A 24,390-nucleotide genomic window follows, 5' to 3' on the forward strand; every position below is an offset into this window, starting at 1 on the left:
GGCATCAGAGCCTTAGAGGAGGAATAGCTTCAGACTGAGGCAGATGCACAAATTCCCTCAAGGTAAGCAAGTCCAGGTGCACAGGAAAAAAGAGATAAATTAGACATCATCAGATTAAAAATCTTAGGCTCTTATAAATAATGCTGCCACGAACATTCACATACAAGTTTCTGTGTGGCCATATGTTTTCATTTCTCTTGGATATATATATACCTAGGAGTGTAATTGTTGTGTTATGTGGTGACTCTATATTTAACACTTTTTTTTTTTTAAAGGTTTTATTTATTTGAGAGAGAGAGAGAGAGAGATAGTGAGAGAGAGCACGAGTGGGGGGTGGGGAGAGGGAGAAGCAGGCTCCCCGCTGAGCAGGGAGCCCGATGCGGAGCTCGATCCCAGGACGCTGGGATCATGACTCGAGCCAAAGGCAGACGCTTAATGACTGAGCCACCCAGGCTCCCTGTCTTGTGGTTTTGATTTACATTTCCCTACTAATGGTGCTGAACATCATTCAGCGCGCTCATTGGTCATTCGTACGTCTTCCTTGGAGAACTGTTTATTCAGATCCTTTGCCCATTTTTAAGTGGATTAATTGTCTTTTTATTATTGAGCAATAGGAGTTCTTTATATATTCTAGATTCAGTTCACTTATCAGATATCTGAGCTGAAAAAGTTTTCCCCCTTTCTAAGGGTTTTCTTTTCATTTTCTTGATTGGGTCCATTTGGTCCTTTTAAGAAATTATTTCTGTCTCTTTGTTGATATTCTCTATTTGATGAGACTTTGTCATTATACCTTCCTTTACTTCTTTTTTTTTTTAACCTTCCTTTACTTCTTTTTTTTTTTTTTTTTAAAGATTTTATTTATTTATTCATGAGAGAGAGAGAGAGGCAGAGGCAGAGGGAGAAGCAGGCTCCCCGCAGAGCAGGGAGCCCGATGCGGGACTCGATCCCAGGACCCTGGGATCATGACCTGAGCTGAAGGCAGACGCTTAACTGACTGAGCCACCCAGGCGTCCCCCTTCCTTTACTTCTTAAAGGGTGTTTTCTCTATTTCTTTGATCATCCTACATTTATTATGGCTGCCTTGAAGTCTGTGTCTTTTAAATCTGACACCTGTTCCCTCTCACTGGCAGTTTCTTTTCCTGCTTTTATTCCATGTTTAGTTCACATTTTCTGGTGTCTTTGTGTGTCTCATAATTTTTAGTAAAAACTGGACATTTTAGGTAATATAGCATAGCAATCCTGGATGTTGACAAGCCCTTACCCCCGTTTGCTTTTGTTGTTGTTTAGTGACTTGGCTGGGTTATTTTAGTGATGTCTGTTTCCCCTGCAAAATAAAGCATCTGGTGCTCAGTCATCCTGTGAAGACAGTGGTTTTAGCAGGACTCTCTTTGACTGTCTCTTTCCCCGGTCTTTTATTAAGCTGGCGGCCTCTGTAGGTATCACACCCAGATCTTAGGCTCCATTAATTGCTGGTAAATTGCTCTACTGTTTGTTTGTTGTTTGTTTTTTAAAGATAGATTTATTTATTTATTTATTATTTATTGGGTCGGGGGAGAGAGAATGAACAGGAGGGGCAGAGGAGAGGGGGAGAGAATCTCAAGCAGACTTGCACTGAGCGTGGAGTCTGACGTGGGGCTCAGTCTCACGACCATGAGATCATGACCTGAGCTGAAACCAAGAGTCGGACACAACCGACTGCGCCACCCAGGTGCCCTCTACTGTTTTTGACAATACCCTGTGACATAAATTGCTCTACAATCTGATTCAATTAAATTATTGTCTGCCGTTAAGGGCTTAATTGTGTATATATGCAGGGATTATTATATATATTATAGGTAATAATAATATGGAATATGAACAACTTAATGTTTTAAATGTCACTGCCTTTGGTGCGCTAGGCCACCATGTCACAAACTATAAGAGACGTTCTGCTTAAGCATGTTGCCTGGTCAGGTCCATTGCTAGACCTTTGGGACTCTGTTGATGGACTTCTGACCACGTCCCCACCACTGATCTGATAACCAGGTGAAAGGTTACTCTGCCACAGGAGGGCCACAACCAAGAACTGCACATGGAAGACAGCTATCTAAAGACCTGAAAAGGGAAATTTTGGAATGACTACATTATTGGTTCATCTATAATATAACATTGGGATAAAATAGGGCAACTGGTCAGATTCATTGTGAATTCTTGTTTAACAAAAGCTGTTGAGCCATGCACACAGCTATATTTAGAACCCTGAGGCTGTCTTTTATGAGTGTTTTTTTTTTTTTAAGACAAGAATGATGCCTTTAATTCGATATTAGCTAAGATAGCTATATAGCTTCCCCCTTTTTTCTTATCTATTTATTTATTTTGAAATAATTTGAAACCTACAGAAAATTTGCAAGATTCACAAGTGTTAACATTTTGTTCCATTTACTCTATTATTCTTTCATATGTAAGTTTTTTTTCCTGAAATATTTGAGAGTAAGGATAACTTTTTTTTTTTTAAAGATTTTATTTATTTATTTATTTAAGAGAGAGAGTGAGAGAGCACAAGAGGGGGGAGCGGGAGAGGGAGGAGCAGACACCCCGCTGAGCAGGGAGCCCGATGCGGGACTCGATCCCGGGACTCCAGGATCATGACCTGAGCCGAAGGCAGTCGCTTAACCAACTGAGCCACCCAGGCGCCCCGATAACTTTGTTTTTAACATGAGAAAACGGGAGTGGATTCCACTGTGTGTGCTTTCTGATGGCAGGCTTTGGTATCCTACCCTGCACACACACACCCCACGGCCCCCCCGCCACCGGTTTGTCCCCTTATTTATAAAGGCATAGAAGTGAAATGTGCTGGTAATAAATAGTCAGAAACATTATGAAATATATAACATAAAAAAATGAAGGCTCACCAGCCCCTTGCTCTGTTTTACTCCTTACAGGTAACTAATGTTAGCAGCTTGCTGTCTGTCCTTTTAGACTTTCTCATACATAGTTATAAGGTAATAATTTATCATCATAGTAATATGATGGTTTGCAGCATAACAATTACCTAACAGTGTGATTTTAATTTTACAAAGTATTATATATATTATTCTGCAACTTCAGTGCTCCTGCATAGCAATATATTGCGGGCTTTCTTCAAGTATGCACATAGATCTAGCATACTACTTCCTTGGATATGGAGTGTCCTGCTGCATGGGGGTGCCATAATTTAATCTATGTAACTACTCCTTGGTGTTAATGGAAATTTATGTTGTAGTATTTGTATTTCCAAGTGAGAAGTAATACTGAGGCCAAGCTATAGCTAGTGAAAATCAGTGAGCCATGAGCATCAGGATAATTTTGAGACCTTTCTAAATAACTTTTTCAAACTTAGTCTGTCCCTCAAACAGCTCTGCAAAGATAATGAAACTGGTCTGATGTAGTGATATCTGACAGTTTCTAACCGGAAAGCTGTGTTTGGATTGGAAAATAAAGCCTTTCTATAATATATTTTTTTTATTTCATGGTATGTTCAAACCTCAGATGTCCCCAAAGAAGATTTAAAATTTTTTTAATTTTTTATTTATTTATTTGACACAGAGAGAGAGAGAGCACAAGCAGGGGAAGTGGCAGGCAGAGGGAGAAGCAGGCTTCCTGCTGAGCAGGGAGCCCGATGCGGGGCTCGATCCCAGGACCCTGGGATCATGACCTGAGCTGAAGGCAGCTGCTTAACTGACTGAGCCACCCAGGCGCCCCAGATTTAAATATTTTGATAAAAAATTATGAACTCAAAAAAGAAGGATCTGTGTTTGGTGTTATTTTTAACCATCATTTGTGAAATGGGGATGATTTGTGAAGATGAAATGAAGTAATACGTATCAAGGATCTTGCACAGTGCATGGTACATAGTAAATATTCTTTATGTTCACTCATTCAATAATATTTATTGAGCCTCTACTGCATGCAAAGCAATGTACTGGACACGGGTTTTTGTGATGAAAAGGGCAGATATCATCCCTCTTGCTTGCAATTTATATTCTATCTAGTAGGGGAGATAGACATCAAACTTACTGCAAAACAATTATTTAATTTCACTTATGATTTGAATAATTTATTTGTAGATGTTTGGAGTTTTCTATAGAAATCATTTCATCTGTAAATAATGACAATTTTATTTCTTCTTTTCTGATCCTTGTATCCTTAGTCTCTTTTTGTTGTTATTTTGCAATGGCTAAACCCTCCAATACAGTGTTAAGTAGATGTTGTGATTGGGGGCATCTTTCTCTTGGTTTTTACTTTAATGAAATTCTTCCAGTGTTCTTCCATTTTGAATGATAATTGCTGTAGTTTTTTTTTTTTTTAACTTTACTTATTTATTTTAAAGAGAAAGAGAATGCACTAGCAGTGAGGAAGGGCAGAAGGAGAGGGAGAGAGAGAATCCCAAGCAGATTCCATGCTGAGCATGGAGCCTAACACGGGGCTGGATCCCAGGACCCTGAGATCATGACCCAAGCTGAAACCAAGAGTTGCTCACTCAACTGACTGAGCCAGCCAGGTGCCCCTGCTCTAGTTTTTTTTTTAAACATAGATTTATCAGATTAAGTAAGTTTTTTTACATTCCTAATTCATTAAGAATCTATGAATTTGTACTGGGTTTTCTCAAGTGTTTTTTGCATCCGTTCAAGTCAGATATTCTTCTCTTTTGATCTGTTAATGTGTACTTAGCAAGGTGGGTAGATATATTAATACACAAAAGTCAGTTTCCTTACTATAAAACAATAGCAAATACCTAGAAAACATACTTAAAATAAAATCAGAGAATATATAATAACTAGGCAGAAATCTAACAAAAATTGTTCAAGACTGCTATAGGGAAAATTTTTAAAAATTTGATTAAGAAATAATAAGAAAACATAAGTAAATGGAGATAGATATATTCAAGGGTAGGAAGTCTTAATATTTTTAAAGATATCAATTCTTTCAAATTGATTTTCAGAATCAGTGAAATTCCAGTTAATATCCCAAAAGAGTGTTAAATTGAACTTGATAAAATGACCCTAATGTTTATATGTAAGGGTTAAGAGTCAGAAAATATCGAGGCTGCTTCTGAACATGACCAGGGAGGGGAGAATTGCCTAACCTGATAGCAAGACTTGTTATGAAACTATGTGCTCTTGGCTTTGGGATAGAAAAAGTGAACAATGGAATAGAATTAGAGAGTATGCAAATTGAACCACAGATGTGTGGGACTTTGATATATGTCGTAGATGGCAGCAGATCCGTGGAGAAAGGAGGGATTGCTCAATGAATGGAGCTGAAAAATATATTATCCATGTCAAAAATAATAATTTTTTTCCTACCTCATATCAGATACAAAATCAGCTCTGGATGGGGAAAGGGCTTAAATGCTAAAAATAAGACTTAAAAACTTTGTTTTATTTTTCTTGTTGGGGGTTTCTAAGTTTTGCTTTCCTTATTTATTTATTAAAAAAAATTTTTTAAGGGGCACCTGGGTGGCTCAGTCGTTAAGTGTCTGCCTTCGACTCAGGTCATGATCCCAGGGTCCTGGGATCAAGCCCAGCATTGGGCTCCCTGTTCGGCGGGAAGCCTGCTTCTCCCTCTCTCACTCCCCCTGCTTGTGTTCCCTCTCTCGCTGTGTCTCTCTGTCAAATAAATAAATCTTAAAAAAAAAAAATTTTTTTTTAATTTAAATTCAATTAATTAATATATAATGTTTTATTTGTTTCAGGGGTACAGATCTGTGCACAATTCATCAGTCTTATATAATATCCAGTGCTCATTATAACACACACCCTCCCCAATGTCCATCAGACTTAAAAATTTTTAATAGAAAAATATAGATGAATATCTTTTCAACCTTTAGGTAGGGGAGGATTTTTTTCTTGACATAAAAAGCATTGATGGATTTGATTATATTAAAATTTAAAACATTGCTCATCCAAAGACCCTTTAAAGACGAAAAGGAGATATTACAAACTGTGGAAGATATTGGCTGGTAAAGGATTAGTGTTAAGAACATATAAAGACTTCCTACAAATTAATAAGAATAATTAGAACAACCCAGCATAACAATGGGTAAGAAAAGTGAATGACATTTTACCAAAGCAGAAACATAATTGGTCAATAAACATGTGAAGAGATTTAACATCTATGGTTGATGTGGAAATGAAAATTCAGAAACACAACAGAATATGTTTTTTTCACACAGTTGACTGGCATCTGAAACATCTAAAAATGCCAAGCATTTAGATAGGTTGTAGCTTCTTAGGAGCTCTTATGCATTGCTAGTGGGAGTATGAGTTAGTGGAGTCTGATATTGAACATTTCCAGTGTTGAACATCCCATATCCATGATCCATCAATTTCTGCATAAGAGAAATTCTTATACCAGAAGGGGTCCTGTTCACAACAGCATCATTCACAATAGCAAAACACTGAAATAACCCAAAGTGCCCATCAATGGGAGTATGGGCACATAAATTGTAACAAACAGTAGAATGTTATTCTATTGTCAAAATGAACTACAGTGGTATATGGCAATATAGATGAGTCTTAGCAATATAATAAGTGGAAAAAATAAGTACCAAAATATTGCATATGACATAATGCCTTTTGTAAAAGTTAAATTCAACTAAAACATACATATACATACTTTTGAGAAATATGCATGCTATTATATATGTACATATATATTTACATACATATTTACATATATATGTACTTACATATGTGTGTGTATGCAATTAATTGTCTAAAGTCAATTTAATTTTAATTCCAGGATAGTTAACATACAGTGTTATATTACTTTCAGGTGTACAACACAGTGATTCAGGAATTCTATACATCACCTGGTGCTCATCACAAGTGCACTCCTTTATCCCCATCCCCTATTTCACCCACCCACCCCATCTCCCTTCTGGTAACCATCAGTTTGTTCTCTGTGGTTAAAAGTCTGTTTCTTGGCTTTTAATTAATTATCTTAATAGGAAAACAAGGGAATGATGATACAAGATTCAAAATGCTTACTTTCATGGGAGCAGTTATTAAAAATAATTAACTGAATAAAGTGAGCCATGCATGGACCAATAATGAGAGTATATTATGAAACAAGGAGTAAGAGATCCAAAATAGTGACAATCATAAAAAGTTTTAATTACAAGAAGTTCAGCAAAAGAGATATGTGGGGCATTCTCGAATTGTATAATTGGTGTGCCTGATCTCTAGGGGCTCTGGGCAGGCTTCCTTAAGGAAGTGACTTGTATGCTTAGCTCTAAGGGATGAATAGTAACTAACCAAGTGAAGTAGTCAGGGAAGAATATTCCATACAGAAAACACCATGGGTCAAGGCCTTGAAGTGGGAAGGAGTGAGGTAAGTTCAAAACCCTGAAATATAATCAGTGTTGCCGGATGAAGAGGAGAAAAGGGACAGAGATGTGTGAGATGATGCTGGAAATTAGAGGGTAGGGAGCAACCTTTTTTGGGCATTTTAAAGGATTTTGGTCTGTATTCTAAAATTGAAGCAAGTTAAACAGCAGGAATTTACACAGATACAGAACTATATTTAGTTTGCCTTTTTTTTTTTCTCACAGCTTTGTTTCTTTGGGGTTAATACCTAATAATTTTACTTACCCCACTTTGTATTCACTGGACACTAGATTGAAAGGCACAGGGAAATATTTTATGTTTCAATATTTGGGGTATATCCTGCCAAGTTGCCTTATAGAAAGCTTGTAAAATTTATTTTTCCACCAGTAGTGTGTGATACACCTTGATTCTACAAACTTCTCCAACATCGGGCATTGACATTCAAAAAAGATTTCTAATACAGAAGAACAATGGCATAATTATTGCTTAATTGTGTATATTGTACTATGAATATTGAAAAAATTTAAATGCATATATGCAGTTTTGTCAGATTGTTTAAAATATTTTTAAAAATTTTAAGTATTTAAGTCAATATTTACAAAAAAATTTGTCCCATTAATTTTTTTTCTGTTACTTCCAAAAAGGATTATAGCATTTTAACAAAATGAGTTAAACAAGTTGTTCAGCTTCAGGTAAATGTGAGTCAGTACCAAGAAAAGACTTTTAAGGTTGGAATAATTGAGGTGGTAGCTTACTTTCTTCAGCGTATACAATAAATTAACCAGTAATCTCAGTTTGTTCACCATTGTTTCTTGCATCCCACTCCTTTCTCTGAGTGCTTTTTTTTTTTTTTAAGATTTTTAAGTAATCTCTATACCCAATGTGGGGCTCAAATTTACAATCCAAAGATCAAGAGTCACATACTCTACCAACTGAGCCAGCCAGACATTCCTGGATACTCTTTTCTTTTTACTGAAGTACATGATTTAGTGACTCTTTCAGTTTGGGGTTTGTGGCCAATACATTTCTTAATCTTTGCATGTCTAAAACGGTCTGTGTCTTTATTTTGCGTTTTTTTCTTGGATGATATGTTATTTACCCTCAATCCTAAGGAGGTTTCTCCATCGTCTTCCACCATTATGGTATCTGCTGTCTTCTGATACCTACTGTGTGCTGTCAGTCTTACAGTAGGTCCTTGGTAGGTTACCTGTCTTTAGTCTCTGGTAGCTTTTAAGATTTTCTCTGTAATAGGTTATCAGAATTTCACTATGCCCTGTTTATTTTGCTTACACCACTTTGTATTCACTGAACACTTGAAAACTCATGTTTTTCTTCAGTTTTAGAAAACTGTCAGCACTCACCCCTCAGATAGGCCATTCTCTCCATTTCCATCTTTGGGGACTTCTCAACTCCTCTTTCTGTGTTAGCATCTCTTTATTTGTCCTCCTTGTCTCTTAGCTATTTTCCCATGTTTTTAATCTCTATCTTTGTAGCCTTCTGAGTGAGCTCCTTGCTACTGTCTTCTAACTCACTGGCTCTATCTTCAGTCATGTCCAGTCTAGAGTTAGGTCTGTGAAGACACTGTGGTATACTTCTAGGGTTTCTCATTTTTCTCTTACCCACTTGTTCTTCTTTCCTCTCTGCCTATTTTTTTTTTTTAATAATTTAGAGTTCTCTTGATAGATATTATTCTGTCTTTGATTTTTTCAGTATCTTAAACATATTTCTTTTAAACTCATTTGATCCAGGTTTTTTGTTTTGTTTTGTTTTGTTTTGTTGAGCTTTCCACAGCTGGTGGAGCCCCACTCAAGTCTCTGGTTTTGGTTACCCTGGTTCCTGTGTTCTGTCATGAGTGGAGCCAGTTCTTACCCCTCTTACCCTGTGGAAACTAAAACTTCTTACATCTGTTGGTTTTCAGATATGGAGCCCTTCAAGCTTACAGCACCAGCTGTAGCAAAACATACGCTTTGCTCCATCTTCTGCACCATCTGTCTGTTTTCTACTTTCTCCCATATTTTTTTTTTCCTCCCATTCTTTTTTGTCTTTTTGGACTTAACACCTTTTTATTCATCTGGAGTCATCTTGATAGGTTTTCAGGAGGGAGCCAAAATGAGGGCATATGTTCAGTCCACCATGTTTAACTGACAGAGCAGGTAGTAGTTTTAATTTGCAACATTTCAGTACAAAATGATTAGTAAATTTGTTAAATCTTATAGCTTATTAGAAAGCCTAACCAAGCACTAGCATGCCATCTAATCTTTATTCAGGCTTATAAACTAGAGATCAGTATTTTATTTTTCAAACTTCTAGAGAGATTTATACTTTAACCTTTATCAATTACTATGCTGTTTTTGATAGTTGTTTGCAAATACTTTATATGATTTAGTGAGTGAGATCCTTTTCAGTATCTAAGTCATTTAGGAAACAGTTTATAAACCTCGTTGAGGCCCCAGTGCAGATAAACATCTTAAAGAATACATTCCCAGTGCTTTTAGGAAGATCGCAGACCGCTGATTTTCTGACTGTGAGCAGTCACAGGCTTGTTCTTCAGTCTGTGTATTTATAGTGACTTGTTCAGCAAGTTCCCAATCTTCTGAGCTTATTTGTCTGAGTCACGGAATAATGAACAAGAACAGAATGTCAGATAAGATCTCCATCAATAATAGAAAAAATATACACATAAGCTGAATAACATTATCATGGTAGTGGCATGAGAATCTTTTTTTTTAATTTCTAGATTGTGTGGTTTGTGTACCGAAGAAAAAAATTCCCACTGTGTCCTCATTTTGTATGGTTATCGTGTGACACATAGTAGTCATCCTACAAATACTTATTGACTGAATGAGTGAATTATGGATTGGGGTTCCAACTCCGGCCTCTCTACTTCTGCTGTATATTGCCTTGAACCTGACCTCATTTGATGACAGTGACTCTACCCACATTTCTCTAGCTCTGTGTTCCTTGTGCTCCAGCCTCATTTCTGCTTCATGCGGAGCCGAGGGAAAGATGGTAGGTTAGTGCATATTCCATGAAATTGTAATGTATTCTTTGTACACGGCTGTTGATCGAAATATTTTCTTTGTATAATTGTTCTTCTGATCATAAAATTATATATACTTATTGCAGGAAAGTTGTACAATTTATAAAAGAATGAAAATTTTTTTAAAAATCACATATGATCCAGAGATAGTTGATTAATATTTTGTTTGCTTCCTTGTGAAATTTTAATGACTATATATGCATCAAGTTTCGGTCAAGAAAACAGAAACCACTCTTTAAGTATTTTATCAGGAAGGGATTTAATCCAGGACATTAGAGTTTGTAAAACCATTGGCAGATTTGGGGAAACAACGGAAGTAAACTGCTCTTGGCTCCCAGGAAAGTAGGATGTACAAGAATCACAGAAAGGAGACATTGATAATATTAGCTGCGTGTAACATGGAAGTAAGTGATTTGCAGGAGTGTGCCTGGAGGTGGCCGTAAACCTCACATGGGCAGTTTACCACATGTCTGCCCGCCCCTGCCAGGGGAGCGTAAGTGCCACTCATTGGTGGGATCTGAGTCAGAACCCGGCTGGCAAGGTTGTTTGGGAAGTACAGTCTGTGGGCTTCTGCCCCTTTGATACAGAGAGCGTTCACAAGAAACAAAATTGCTCTGTCAATTCTGAGCGATCCATTTATATAACCCTTTCCCCTTGTCACCAGTCCTCCAATTGTCTTTCTTCTGTGGCTCTCACCATTAGCCAGTGCCCATGAACATCTGGCCATGTTTTATTCTAGGCAAAATGAATCCTCAGATACATTGTTTGAACTTCTGCCAACTGTGAGGGTTTACCTTCCTTGATACCCTTGAGGGCCACTCCTAAGTGGGCTTTGAAGTGTCAGCAGTTTTCTTCTGGAAGGTGTCAGCGTATTGGCACCTTCCGTCAACCCGGCCTGACTCTTCCTCCTTCAATCCACCTGGTCCTCAGGAACTCCTCAAGAGGCCATATGTGTGAGTTGAAGGAAAGTTGGCAGTAGCAAGAGTATATGCCATGGGAGTCTGGGCTCATGCAATTTACTTATGCCTTTGGGACCTATTTAAGCCTGATGGCTTTGTATCCCTCCCCCTTGAAGATGGCGTGTTACTCATATGCCTCCCTTTAAAGCTTGGTGCTCACGACAGACTGACCAGGTTGCATGGTTACTTAATGTCCCATGCTTCGGCATGTAGTTTCTGCCAGAGCCCAGTAGCAAGCCAACAGCTACTTCTCAGAGCAGGATGATTGGGTTGGAACGGGGCATGACTTTGCTCCGTATTCCCAGGGGGCTATTCTGTGACACTGCTCTTAGGGTTTGACAGAGGTCCCCCACACAACTTCCCTGCCACAGATACTTTGAGCACCATCAGAACTGCCAAGTTCTCAGGCCCAAGGAGCAGAGCAGCTAGGACCCGCAGCAGAGCCTTCTCCTGCTCTGGACCCCACTCAAAGCAGCCAGCCTCACAGGTGATGTGGTAAAAGGTTAGGAGCAGTACTTTCAAATGTGGTAGAAGTTGCCTCCAAGATCCAAAGAAGACCCAAAGAACTTGGAAGGACGGAGGTGTTACCAAAGAGTAAAGGCCACATCCAGCACACTGTATAAGCCTTTCGTCATTGGGCCCTCACTGCATGTACAGTTTTGTACTCATGAGCACTGTAAAGCCTTTGCTACTTTGATGGTTTCATCCCTACTCTTATTAAGCAACATCCCTGTGGTTTAACTTAAAAACCATAATGAGGGCAGCTCCCTGCATTCCTGTGAACCTCTATGTAAAACAATGAGTCATAGTACAGTTTCTTGGAGTGGGGTCATGCATTTTCCAGTACGTCAAGAAGCTTCAGTGCTTGTTTTTAAACTTTAATAAGAGTTAGCTTTGTTGTTTGCCTGGACAGATGTGACGCCAGCATAGCCAGACTCTCTGCAGAGCACAAAACAACTTACGAGGGGCTCCAGCACTTGAACAAAGAACAGCAAGCTGCCAAACTTATCTTGGAAACAAAAATCAAAGATGCAGAGGGACAGGTATGGCCGATTTCAGGTAGCCTTTTAAAAATAGGTAATTTGTTCTTAGCTAAGGATAACATGATGTTGAGAAACCAGCCAGCGCTCCCAGAATGTGCATATCTTTTCCTTTTTTTTTTTTTAAGATTTTATTTATTTATTTGTCAGAGAGAGAGAGAGAGAGACAGGAGGAGAGGGACCACAAGCAGGGGGAGCGGGAGAGGGAGAAGCAGGCTTCCCGCTGAGCAGGGAGCCCGATGTGGGGCTCAATCCCAGGACCCTGAGCCAACCAGGCGCCCCGAATGTCTTTTCCTCATTTCTTCCTCCCTCTGTCTCACTGCAGTGGCCCTTCATGGGTATGGCAAGCAAAGCACCGAGAGTTTTTGGTACAGTCCTACTTTTAAAGATTCTTTCCCCCATTCCTAAAACAATGACTATATTCCAGAAATTCTAAATTATAGCTCCAAAACTACTTCTTGCATAGGTAGGTGATCAGGCTTTAATTTTTTTTTTTTTTTAAGATTTTATTTATTTATTTGACAGAGAGACCGAGAGAGCACAAGCAGGGGGAACGGTAGAGGGGGAGAGAGAAGCAGGCTTCCCTCCGAGCAGGGAGCCCGATGCGGGGCTCAATCCCAGGACCCTGAGATCATGACCTGAGCCGAAGGCAGATGCTTAACCATCTGAGCCACCCAGGCGCCCCCAGGCTTTCTTTTATATGCCACTTGTTCCAAGTTTTGGTTCAGGAAATAGTTACTGCACTGGGCCTCATGCTGTGCTACCTCATCACAGTCCTTTGTGGAAAAGGATTCAGACAAAGCTAGAAGGTAGGCTGGCTGATGAATCTTAGAGTATTCCACCTTGAAATTTACAGATCAATTTCATAAACCCATACTCTTGGCATTTTACAGTTTGTTTTTTGGCTACTTTGAAGTTTCCTTTTGCCATAAAGGGGCCTGTTTTCTAGGATTTGCCCCACAGTATCTGCTCTGCTTGCTATTCTTCATGTAAAGAGAGACCATTCCAGTAAAATGGGGCATCTGGTCAATTTACTGGATTCAAAGTACTTGTGTCCAAAATATATTCAATAAAGATCTAAATCTACTTATGTGAAAAACAGATATTATAAAGCCATGAAAAAAAAACCACAACAAAACAACAAGTCCAATAATTTTTTTCAAAGAATGAGTGAGAACAGAATTATCACATCAGGAAATAAATGCTTAGGAAATATTAAGCTTCCCAGTAGCCAACCCAAGTAAAATACATATAGAAATCTATAAAAAGAGATATACTTTTCCTTTGTTCTGGGTCTAATAAATACTCGTTCCATGAATTTCTAAGTAAGGGAATATAGAACATCATAACTTTTGCAGCAACTAAATGCATTTCATATAGGATTAGTTTTATATTAAATTTTAGTAGAAAGACAAGGGAAAGGGGTAGGTAGTGAAAAAAATGAGTTGGAGGGATATAATTTACAAAATCTGTTTTCTCGGGACTTGACTAGATATGGAGGTAAATCTGGTACCTTAATGGCATTTTAAGTGATAAGAGTTCCGTTCTCTATGACTAGCAGCCACGTTCGTATAGAAATTCCAAGGTAAAAAAAAAAAAACAAAAAAACCCATCGTATTTTGTGCCAGCAGGTGGACATAGTGGTCCCGGGGAGGAAGTAGGCTTGTTTATCAGAGAACTATAAAGTTAAGTACTCAGAGCCTAATGAATATTTTGGCAGTGTTCCTGGTCCTGATTTTTGATGAGTGTGTATGATAGGAAATGGAAGTGGAAAGACAAGGTGAGCTCCTAAATGAATTGATTAAATTATATTGAATCTTAATGTCATGGCCTAGAATACAGCTTACTAAATGTTATCTGAGGTTACCTCTGAAAAGATCAGATGTGATATTACAAGCAAAGCTTCTTTCCCAGATTTCTCAGCTTTTGAACAGAGTGGACTTGTCGATATCAGAGCAAAGCACCAAATTGAAGATGTCCCACAGAGACAGTAACCACCAGCTTCAACTTTTGGATACAAAGTAAGTAGTCAACTTACAGACCTTTTTTTTGGGTTGAAGTTCTTGAGAAGCCTATTCCATAGTCCAGTTTTTTTGCCTCTTCGTTTTTATTTATTGCACAAAACAAAGTAAAAACAATAATGGAAGTTAAGAGGAAAAATTTCCTTGGAGCATATTGCCACTTTACATTCATTATTGATTTTAGTAGTTGGCTTATAATCTGTCTAGTCATTCAGTAAATATACGTTGAGTGCTGGCCTAGGTGCTGAGCATCCAGAAATTAAGAAAAACAGACTCTGTTCCTATCCTTGTGGAGCTTGTAGTCTAGGGAGTGGATGAGCCCTCATCAAATAATGACTCACGTGAGTGTAAGCTATATTATTACTAATGGTGGCCATCGCTTTGAAGGAAAGGTACATGGATGTGGTAGGCTGAATAATTGTCTCCCAAATATCACCATGTCCTAGTCCCTGTGAATATGTAACCTTATCTGGCAAAAAGGGACTTTGCAGATGTGATTAAGGATTTTAGGATGTGTAGATTACCCTGGGTTACCGGAGAGACCCGATGTAACCCCTGGAGTGTCTGTAAGGGGGAGGCAGGAGGGGCAGAGTCATGAGAGAAGAGCACATGATGACGGAGGAAGAGATGGGAGTGATGCACTTCGAAGGTGAGGAAGGGGCCACCAGCAGCTGAAAACAGCAAGGCAGTGATTCTACCCCCCCCCCCGCCCCGAGAGCTTCCAGAAGGAACCACCCCTGCTCGCACTTCAGCTTTAGTCCAGTGAAACTGATTTTAGACCTCTGACCTCCAGAACTATGAAAGAATAAGCCACCAAGTTGTGGTAATTAGTCATCGCAGCTGCAGGAAGCTAATACAGTGGCGCTCTGAGAGCGAATAACAGAGGCCTGGTTGTGGGGCCTCCTTCCTCAGGAGGCAGTGCTTGAAGTAAGAGCTGAAGAATGAATGGAATTCACTAGGTAAAGAGGGAGGTAAGAACTTCACTAGGTAAAGAGGGGAAGCGGGGGCTGGGGAGGAGGTGGGCCTGGGGCAGGGCCCTGTAGACCACATGCAGGGCTTTGGTCTCTGGCTTTAGTGCAGTAAGGAGCTGCTGCAGGGTTTGGGGCAGATGGGGTGAGAGAATAAGATTTATATACTATTTTTAAATGGTCTTGGTGGCAATCGGAAAATGGACCAGGCCGAAGCAGAGATGGGGACATCAGTTGGGGGCGTGGTTGCAGTAGGGCAGGTGGGAGAGGTGTGCGCTAGGGTGATTGTGAGCGTTCCAGTTGGCACCCTATCATGGGTTATACTTTCCCGTTTTTGTTACAGTGATGCTTTAAACTGTACTTGCCCACGGTGAAGCTCATCATCTGCCCTTCTGCTCAGTCACAAAACCATCCATCTTTTCCTATCATGAATCTTCATGAGCTTGGCATTTTCCTGCCAAAGCAGAGCCAGTAGTCACTGTGTGTGTGTGTGTGTGTATTTGACTTAATGTATTTTTTAAAGATGATTTCAGCACAGAACTGTGTTAGAGACGTGTGGAAATTTTAAATTAATCATCCTCCTGGTTCTTACATCTCATCGTACCGTATTTAATGCTGTTTCAGGGTTGTTGCTGAGTTAACAGGAATTCTCTTATGGAAAGCATGTTTCTTTTCCTCTAATTATCTGTATTTATATAATCATTGAGTTATGTCACCACTTCTCATAGATCCTACAAGCTTGCCAAGTACATAAAAAAATCTCTTCAATCCTCTTCCTTCCATCACAGAGGAAAAAAATAAACATCTTCGTATTTTTTCCTCTCTAAATTACTTCCTTAGGAGATATTACTAGTCAGCAGACATGAACATCTTTGTTTTTCTTCCTACAACTTAAAGTCTAGAAGTCTAGACACAAATGCTGTTCACAGGGGAGAGGGGACAAAGCCTGGGGCAGAAGGTCAGATTGGGGACCCAAAAGGTAAACCCCTGTTTGGGTGAAGTAGGGAAAAAACCCATTCCACAAAGAGAGCCTAAGGAAACTCACCTGTCTAAATCTTGGCTCTCAGTAGAGGGATAAAAGATATTCCTTGAAAATTCAGGACCACAATACAGCCTTTATTTATTTATTTTATTTGTTTATTTTTAAAATAAGCTCTACACCCAACAGGTCTTGAATTCACAACCCCCGAGATCAAGAGTCATATGCTCTACTGACGGAGCCAGCCAGCTGCCCCCACAATACAGCCTTTATATTGATTTAGAGCTAGAATTCACATTACCCAGGCAACTTGAAGAAAACCACAGTGGATAATTTACTCTCAGAATAATCCTGTTTGGCCACAGTGGCCTGAGATGCATGGTATAAGCAAATGCAAATACTCAGTCTTCAAGGCTTCCCACAAACAGATGAAGTTCTAGGGAATACAAGTATATAATTGGAAATTGTAAAACAAAACAAGGGAAAAAGCCACATAAGTGATAGAGTCAGAAGAAACAGGAAAAAGAGGATTCAGACAGTTAAATATTGCATATATGGGAATTATTGGATAAAATAAGTATATGTGTACACACAGACATTTGTATGTGAGACATTTGTATTGTGAGTACACACACACACACACACATTTTAAAAGTATGACTAAGGAATGAGAGATTATCAAAAATGATCAGCCAGAATTGAAAACAACCAAAAAGAACTTCTAGAAAATATAATAATCTTTGAAAATAAAAGCTGTAACCTCTGGCCCCACCTGATTAGGGAGCCTGAACAGTGACCCCAGGCAGCCTTGGAGCCCACCCTCCAGTACTTCCCAGCTCCAGAGCCCAGCCTACAGCCCTGCCAAGCAAGTGGAGCCCAGACTAGTTCCATTTACTTGTTGAGCACTGCCTGCAGCCTTGCTCAAGCAGGGAACCCAGCCAGTAACCCCTCCCCAAAACAGAATATAGACTGGGGCCCTACCTAACCATGAAGCCCAGACAGTGATTCTGCCTGATGGCAAAACCCAGCCGCCAGCCCCACCCAACTGTGAGGTACCGCTGCTGGCCCCACCTGACCAGGGAGCCTGGCCAGTAACCTCCGTCCATACTGCAGCACAGCCAGAAGCCCGCCCAGTTGTGGAGCGTAGCCTGAGGTGCTGTCTGATCATGAAGCCAACTGAACCTGGAGGCTAGCCAGTAGCAACATCTGTCTGGAAAGCATAGCTTGGGATCCCACTCGATCAGGTGCAGTTGTGGAGCTCAGCCTGCAGCCCTTAATCATGGAGTCCAAAGAGCAGCACTGCTCAGCCAGGGAACACAATCTGAGACCTCAGCCAACCAGAGGTAATTGCCCAGTGCAGTTAGTGGCTCTGTTTGATCATGTAGCCTAGCCCAGCAGCCCTATCTGGCCAGGGAGCCCAGCCAGCAGCCCTGCTTGAATGCCAGTGTTTCCCCCCACCCCCTGACCTCAGAGCAGAAGCAGAAGCCCTGTCCAACTAGAAACCTAACAGACATATATAGAACTTTCCATCCAACAGTAGCAGAATACAAATTCCTTTTAAGTGCACATAGAGGGGCGCCTGGGTGGCTCAGACGGTTAAGCGTCTGCCTTTGGCTCGGGTCATGATCCTCGGGTTCTGGGATCGAGTCCCACATCGGGCTCCCTGCTGAGCGGGGAGTCTACTTCTCCCTCTCCTTCTGCCTGCTGCTTCCCCTGCTTGTACACACACTCTCTCTCTCTCTCTGTCAAAAATAAATAAAATCTTTTTTTTTTTTTAAAGATTTTATTTATTTATTTGACAGAGAGAGAAAGAGCACAGATAGAGTGGCAGGTAGAGGGAGAGGGAGAAGCAGGCTCTCCGCTGAGCAGTGAGCCCGATGCGGGGCTCAATCCCAGGGCCCTGGGATCATGACCTGAGCTGAAGGCAGACGCTTAACCGACTGAGCCACTCAGGCGCCCCAATAAATAAAATCTTTAAAAAAAAAGTGCACATAGAATATTCTCTAGGATAGATCATATGTTAGGTCACGAAGCAGGTCTTTTTTTTTTTTTTTAAGATTTTATTTATTTATTTGACAGAGAGAGAGCACAAGCAGGTGGAGCGGTAGGCAGAGGGAGAGGGAGAAGCAGGCTCTCCGCTGAGCAGGGAGCCCGACGTGGGGCTCGATCCCTGGACCCTGGGATCATGACCTGAGCCAAAAGCAGATGCTTAACCGACTGAACCACCCAGGCGTGGCTCACAAAACAAGTCTTAAGAAATTAAAGAAGATCAAAATCATATCAGGTACCTTTTCTGACCACAGTGGCATGAAACTAGAAATCAATAGTAGGAGGAAAATTGGAAAATTCACAAATATGTGGAAATTAAACAGCACACTCCTGATCAACAGATGGCTCAAAGAAAATCAAAAGGGAAATTTAGAAATTCTTGAAATAGATGAAAATGGAAATACAATGTACTAAAACATATGGGATGCAGCCAAAGCAGTTTTATGAGGAAAGTTTGCAGCAATAAATATGGACATTAAGAAAAAGGAAAGATCTTGAATAAATAACCTAAATTTATATCTCAAGGAATTAGAAAACAACAAACTAAGCACAAAAATAGCGGAAGGAAGGAAATAATAAAGATTAGGCCAAAAATAAATGAAATAGAGCATAGAGAACAATAGAAAAACAATGGGAAAAATTAATTAAACTAATTGTTGGGGTTTTTTTTAAAGATACACCACATTGACAAAACTTTAGGCAGATTAACCAAGAAAAAAAAAAGAAGACTCAAATAAAATTATAAATGAAAGAGGAGACGTTATAACTGATGGCACAGAGATACAAAGGATCATAAGAGACTACCATGAACAATCATATGCCAACAAATTGGATAACTAGAAGAAATGGATAAATTCCTGGAAACATAGAACCTATCAAGACAGAATCAGGAAGAAACAGAAAATCTGAACAGACCAATAACAAGGAGATTGAATCACTAATCCAAAACCTCCCAGGAAAGAAAAGCCCAGGACCAGATGGCTTAATGGATGAATACTACCAAAATTTAAAGCAGAATTAATGCCAATCATTCTCAAACTCCTCCAAAAAATTAAAGAGGAGGAAACACTTCCAAACTCATTTTATAAATCCAACATTACCCTCATACCAAAGACAGGCCAATCACCCTGATGAACATAGATGTAAAAACTCTCGACAGAATGCTAGCAAACCAAATTCAACAGCAAATTAAAAGGATCATACACCATGATCAAGTGGGATTTATCCCTGGGATGCAAAGATGGTTCGATATAGGCAAATCAATAAATGTGATATACCACATTGACAGAATGAAGGATGAAAAAATCATATGATTATCTCAATAATGTGGAAGAAGCAAAATTTGATACCCTTTTCGTGATAAACACTCCCAACAAATTGGGTATAGGAAGAATGTATTTTGACATAATAAAGGCCATATATTGACAAGCCCACAGATAATTAAAATCAATTATACTCAGCGGTGAAAAGCTGAAAGCTTCTCCTCTAAAATCAGGAACAAGGTGGGGTGCTCACTCTCCCCACTTCTGTTGAACACAGTACTAGAGGTCCTAGGCTGGGCATTTAGGCAAGAAAAAGGAATAAAAGGCATTCAAATCAGAAAAAGAGAAGTAAAATTATCCCTGTTTACAGATGGTATGATCTTATATAGAGAAACCCTAAAGACTACATCAAAACACTGTTAGAATAATGAATGCATTAAAGTTGCAGTGCTCTGTGGGTGGTCTTCCTGGTCAGGCAGAGCTGCCGGCTGAGCTCCACAGTTGCATGGGGCTGGGGGTTGGCTTCCTGCCCAGGTAAGGCCCAGAAGCTTTTTATGGTGGCATGACCCAGGAAGTTGGACCTGCCACTCTTACATGTGTCCTGTTGCCCAAGTTGGTCATATGGTTACATCTAGCTGTAAGAGAGCTTGGGGATATAGTCTCTGGTCAGGCAGCCATGGACCCAGCTCACATCTGAGGATTTCTTAATAGGAAAGAAGAGGAAAACAGAGCAGATAATTAGGGTCTTCTATTTTATTATTACTATTATTACTTAAGTCATATGTTCTTTCCTACTTTTAGTCCATTTCATAATAAAATGAATACAAAAGTAATGAAGGGGAGGTAGCAAGAGTGGAGTACTATCTTAAGGTATTTGAGAAGGGTGAGGACCAGAGAAATGGAGGATGGGTTTCTTTCTTTTTTTTTTTTCTTTTCCTTTTAATTTGCTTTTTGGTTTAAATTAGGAAATATCTCTATGGGGCTAGAGCAATTTGGTGAACATTCCAGAAAAGGCAGTCAGGCTCTAGTCCTGGGAGATCACAGGGAGAAGGAGGAAGAGCCTAGGGAAAGAGAGGAGGAACGAAGGGTGTTTTCTGAGCCAGTAGCACTGGGGACCCTCTGAAGGCAAAGGTGACACCTGGCATAGCTGTGTGTCACTCTGACGCCTCCACACCCACCCCACCAGCTCCTCACCAGTAGTATTATCAGGAGCTTGTCTGTTGTATCCTCCTTCCCTGCCCCCCACCCCTACCCCCAATTTAGTGCTAAGGGCAATTCTAAGGGAAGGTAAGCTTGTAATTCTGAGGGAGCCAAGGTTAATGCTGACATATTTATGAGAAATTTGATAGCCAGAGACTAAGGTTGTGTGATGTAATTTTACAGTTGTTTTACATCTAACTTGCTGATTTTCTTATTTTAGATTTAAAGGTACGATTGAGGAACTCAGTAATGAGATTTTATCTGCACGGAATTGGTTGCAACAGGAACAAGAACGGATAGAGAAAGAACTTTTACAGAAAATCGATCAGCTTTCCTTGGTTGTTAAGGAAAACAGTGTAGGTATTGATGTACAGCATAATATAGTAAAGTTATTTGGCGGGGGCCTGCAATGTTTGTGAATAATCCCTAGCAATTTAGCATTGATTGATTTAGCACCACATTAAGCTGCTCAGTTGTTTCTTGCCTTAGAATTTTTCTTTCTCTGTGCTCGTTATAAAGGGAGCGCTTGGACTTGTTTTGGTCAACCAAGGCAAAGTAGAAAATTTCAGCACTTTCAGCTAAGATCAGTTTAAGTCAAGACCTTCATGAACCAAATTGTCCACCTGCATTTCTAAGTAGAACTAACTACAAACTTCATCCTAGTTTGGTTGAATTTCATCATCTGGAAAACACAATGTCGACTAGGTTTCTCCGGCTAGGCCCCTCCATCACACTATAACCACAGGATGCGGAGTCACGGGGAAGCATGTCAACAAAATCTACCCTTTTCTTCTCCATTTTTGTTCTTTTTACCCCACTCTCCTAGAGAATGAAGGTTTGCAGAACTGCTCAAAAACCATCAGGAAAGCCTTGCATGTAGAGTATTCAAAACCAGTAGGCTCTGAAACTGGTATTTGGCAAGAAAATTTTTTTTTTTTTGGTTTGGTGATTTAGCCTGACCATCTTCCTCTCTCTTCTCTTTTCTTGAACTGCTTCCTCCTGTTGGACTTTGATGGAGCAGAAGCATCTGGTCCAGTTTTCATCTCTGACTGCTGTCTCTCAGGGCTGAGCTGCTCTCCATGCAGACTGCATTGTATAACATCAAGAGAGCTAGGTCAGGCAATAGCCCACTTACAGCTCAGTGTTTATAGTCTTGGCCTCCAAAGCTTACACGCAGACGCAGATTCCCATAAAAACTAGGCATGTTGGAAAGAAAAGAAAATATTTAATATTTCAAATATTTCTTTAAGCATTCTCCCATATATTATCAGATCTACTGATTGATTTACTTAGATTCATATTACTACATTTGTAGGCTTTGTGTCTTTGGATGAGTGTTTATTTTTACATGTGGGTTGGTTAATCACTAACAGTAAACTCCAGGATAATAGTAGCTTTAATAAGATAGCATCGTACTTCTCTTTCACAGAAAAGCTGTCTGGGGGTAGGGAATGTAGGGCTGATATGATAGCTTATCAGTCCTCAGCAACCCACAATTCTTCTGGCTCAACTCTCTGCCAGTTCTAGAGAGTGACCCTTGTTCTCATAGTTCAGTTATGACCACTAGTGTTCCAGTCATTACATCTGAATTCCAGGAACAGAAAAAAGACAGAAGGGGCAAAGATAGGTCTCAGCTGCCTTTTAGCTTTTCCTGGAAGCTGCCACACACCCTTCTACTTACATCTCATTGGTCAGAACTTTATCTCTATGGCCACACTGACCTCAGGAGGCAGCAGAAAATGTAGTCTTAATTCTGGGTGAGCTTACACCCAGCTGAAAATCGGGGGTCTGTTAAGGAAACAGGGGAGAGTGGATGTTTGAGTGAGCAACAAGCCACCTTTGCAATCCTGTTCCCTGCAGATTGTTGTTAAATGATACTATGACAATGCAGGTGCAGGACAGACTTTCTTTTTGGAATAACCAGGTGCAATTCTTTTCACGATCTCAGGGAGCCAGTGAAAGGGACATGGAGAAGAAGCTCAGCCAGATGTCAGCCAGACTTGACAAAATAGAAGAGAGTCAGAAGAAGAATATGGAAGTGCAGAGAACAAAACAAGAAGAGGAGAAAGTGCATGGGCGCATCAGCAAGTTGGAGTTACAGATGAATGAGGACATGAAGGAAATGAAAGCAGAAGTTGACGCTGGTAGGCCAAAAAGCAGATGACTCTCATGGGTTTTCTTTTCTTTTTAATTGTTAGTCTTTATTTTAAAAAAACATTTTTTTTAAAGATTTTATTTATTTATTTGACAGAGACAGAGACAGCGAGAGCAGGAACCACAAGCAGGGGGAGTGGGAGAGGAAGAAGCAGGGAGCCCAATGCGGGGCTCCATCCCAGGACCCTGGGATCATGACCTGAGCCGAAGGCAGACATTTAACGCCTGAGCCACCCAGGCGCCCTTAAATGTTTTTTATTTAAATTCAATTAATTAACATATAATGTGTTATTAGTTTCAGAGGTAGGGGTCAGTGATTCATCAGTCTTATATAACTAACCCAGTGCTCATTACATCACATGCCCTCCTTAATGCCCATCATCCATTTACCCCATCCCTCCACCCCCATCCCCTGCAGCAACCCTCAGTTTATTTCCTATGATTAAGAGTCTTTTATGGTTTGTCTCCCTTTCTGATTTTGTCTTGTTTTATTTTTTCCTCTCTTCCTATGTTCATCTGTTTTGAGATGAGCGAGATCATAACGGTGAGATCCACATATCAGTGAGAGCATATGATAATTGCCTTTCTCTGATTGACTTATTTCACTTAGCATAATACCCTCTAGTTCCGTCCATATTGTTGCAAATGGCAAAATTTCATTTTATATATATATTTATATATATATATATATTTATATATATATATAAACCATATCTTCTTTATCCATTCATCTGTCGATGGACATCTGGGCTCTTTTCATAGTTTGGCTGTTGTGGACATTGCTGCTATAAACATTGGGGTGCAGGTGGCCCTTTGGATCACTACATTTGTATCTTTGGGGTAAATATCCAGTAGTGTAATTGCTGGGTTGTAGGGTAGCTCTATTTTCAACTTTTTGAGGAACCTCCATACTGTTTTCCAGAGTGGCTGTACCAGCTTGCATTCCCACCAACAGTGTAAAGGTTCCCCTTTCTCTGCATCCTTGCCAACATCTGTCATTTCCTGCCTTGTTAATTTTAGCCATTCTGACTGGTGTGAGGTATCTCATTGAGGTTTTGATTTGTATTTCCCTGATGCCAGGTGATGTTGAGCATTTTTTCTTGTGACTATGGCCATTTGTATGTCCTCTTTGGAGAAATGTCTGTTCATGTCTTCTGCCCATTTCTTGATTGTTCTTACCAAGTTTGATAAGTTCTTTATAGATTTTGGATACTAGCCCTTTATCTGATAAGACATTTGCAAATATCGTCTCTGTTGGTTGTCTTTTGGTTTTGTCGACTGTTTTCTTTGCTGTGCAAAACTTTTTATCTTGAAAAAGTCCCAATAGCTCATTTTTGCTTTTGTTTCCCTTGCCTTTGGAGACGTGTCT

General features: G+C 39.9%; 1 protein-coding gene across 11 annotated transcripts in view; it reads left to right on the forward strand.

The window, feature by feature from the left end:
- Positions 1-24,390, forward strand: part of FAM81A (family with sequence similarity 81 member A) — a 132,512-nt gene that overhangs the window by 93,027 nt on the left and 15,095 nt on the right. For 10 of the 11 annotated variants that reach the window (XM_081831181.1, XM_081831178.1, XM_081831179.1 and 7 more), the window contains 4 exons: positions 12,262-12,391; positions 14,303-14,409; positions 21,088-21,223; positions 22,816-23,011. In XM_081831181.1, the coding sequence (XP_081687307.1) occupies positions 12,262-12,391; positions 14,303-14,409; positions 21,088-21,223; positions 22,816-23,011 (569 nt within the window). The remainder of the gene's footprint in view (positions 1-12,261; positions 12,392-14,302; positions 14,410-21,087; positions 21,224-22,815; positions 23,012-24,390) is intronic. The other variant, XM_081831188.1, reaches the window with a different exon arrangement.

This window comes from Leptonychotes weddellii, chromosome 9 (genome assembly GCF_054177405.1).
Source record: "Leptonychotes weddellii isolate Sample4059 chromosome 9, ASM5417740v2, whole genome shotgun sequence".
Classification (NCBI taxonomy): Eukaryota; Metazoa; Chordata; class Mammalia; order Carnivora; family Phocidae; genus Leptonychotes; species Leptonychotes weddellii.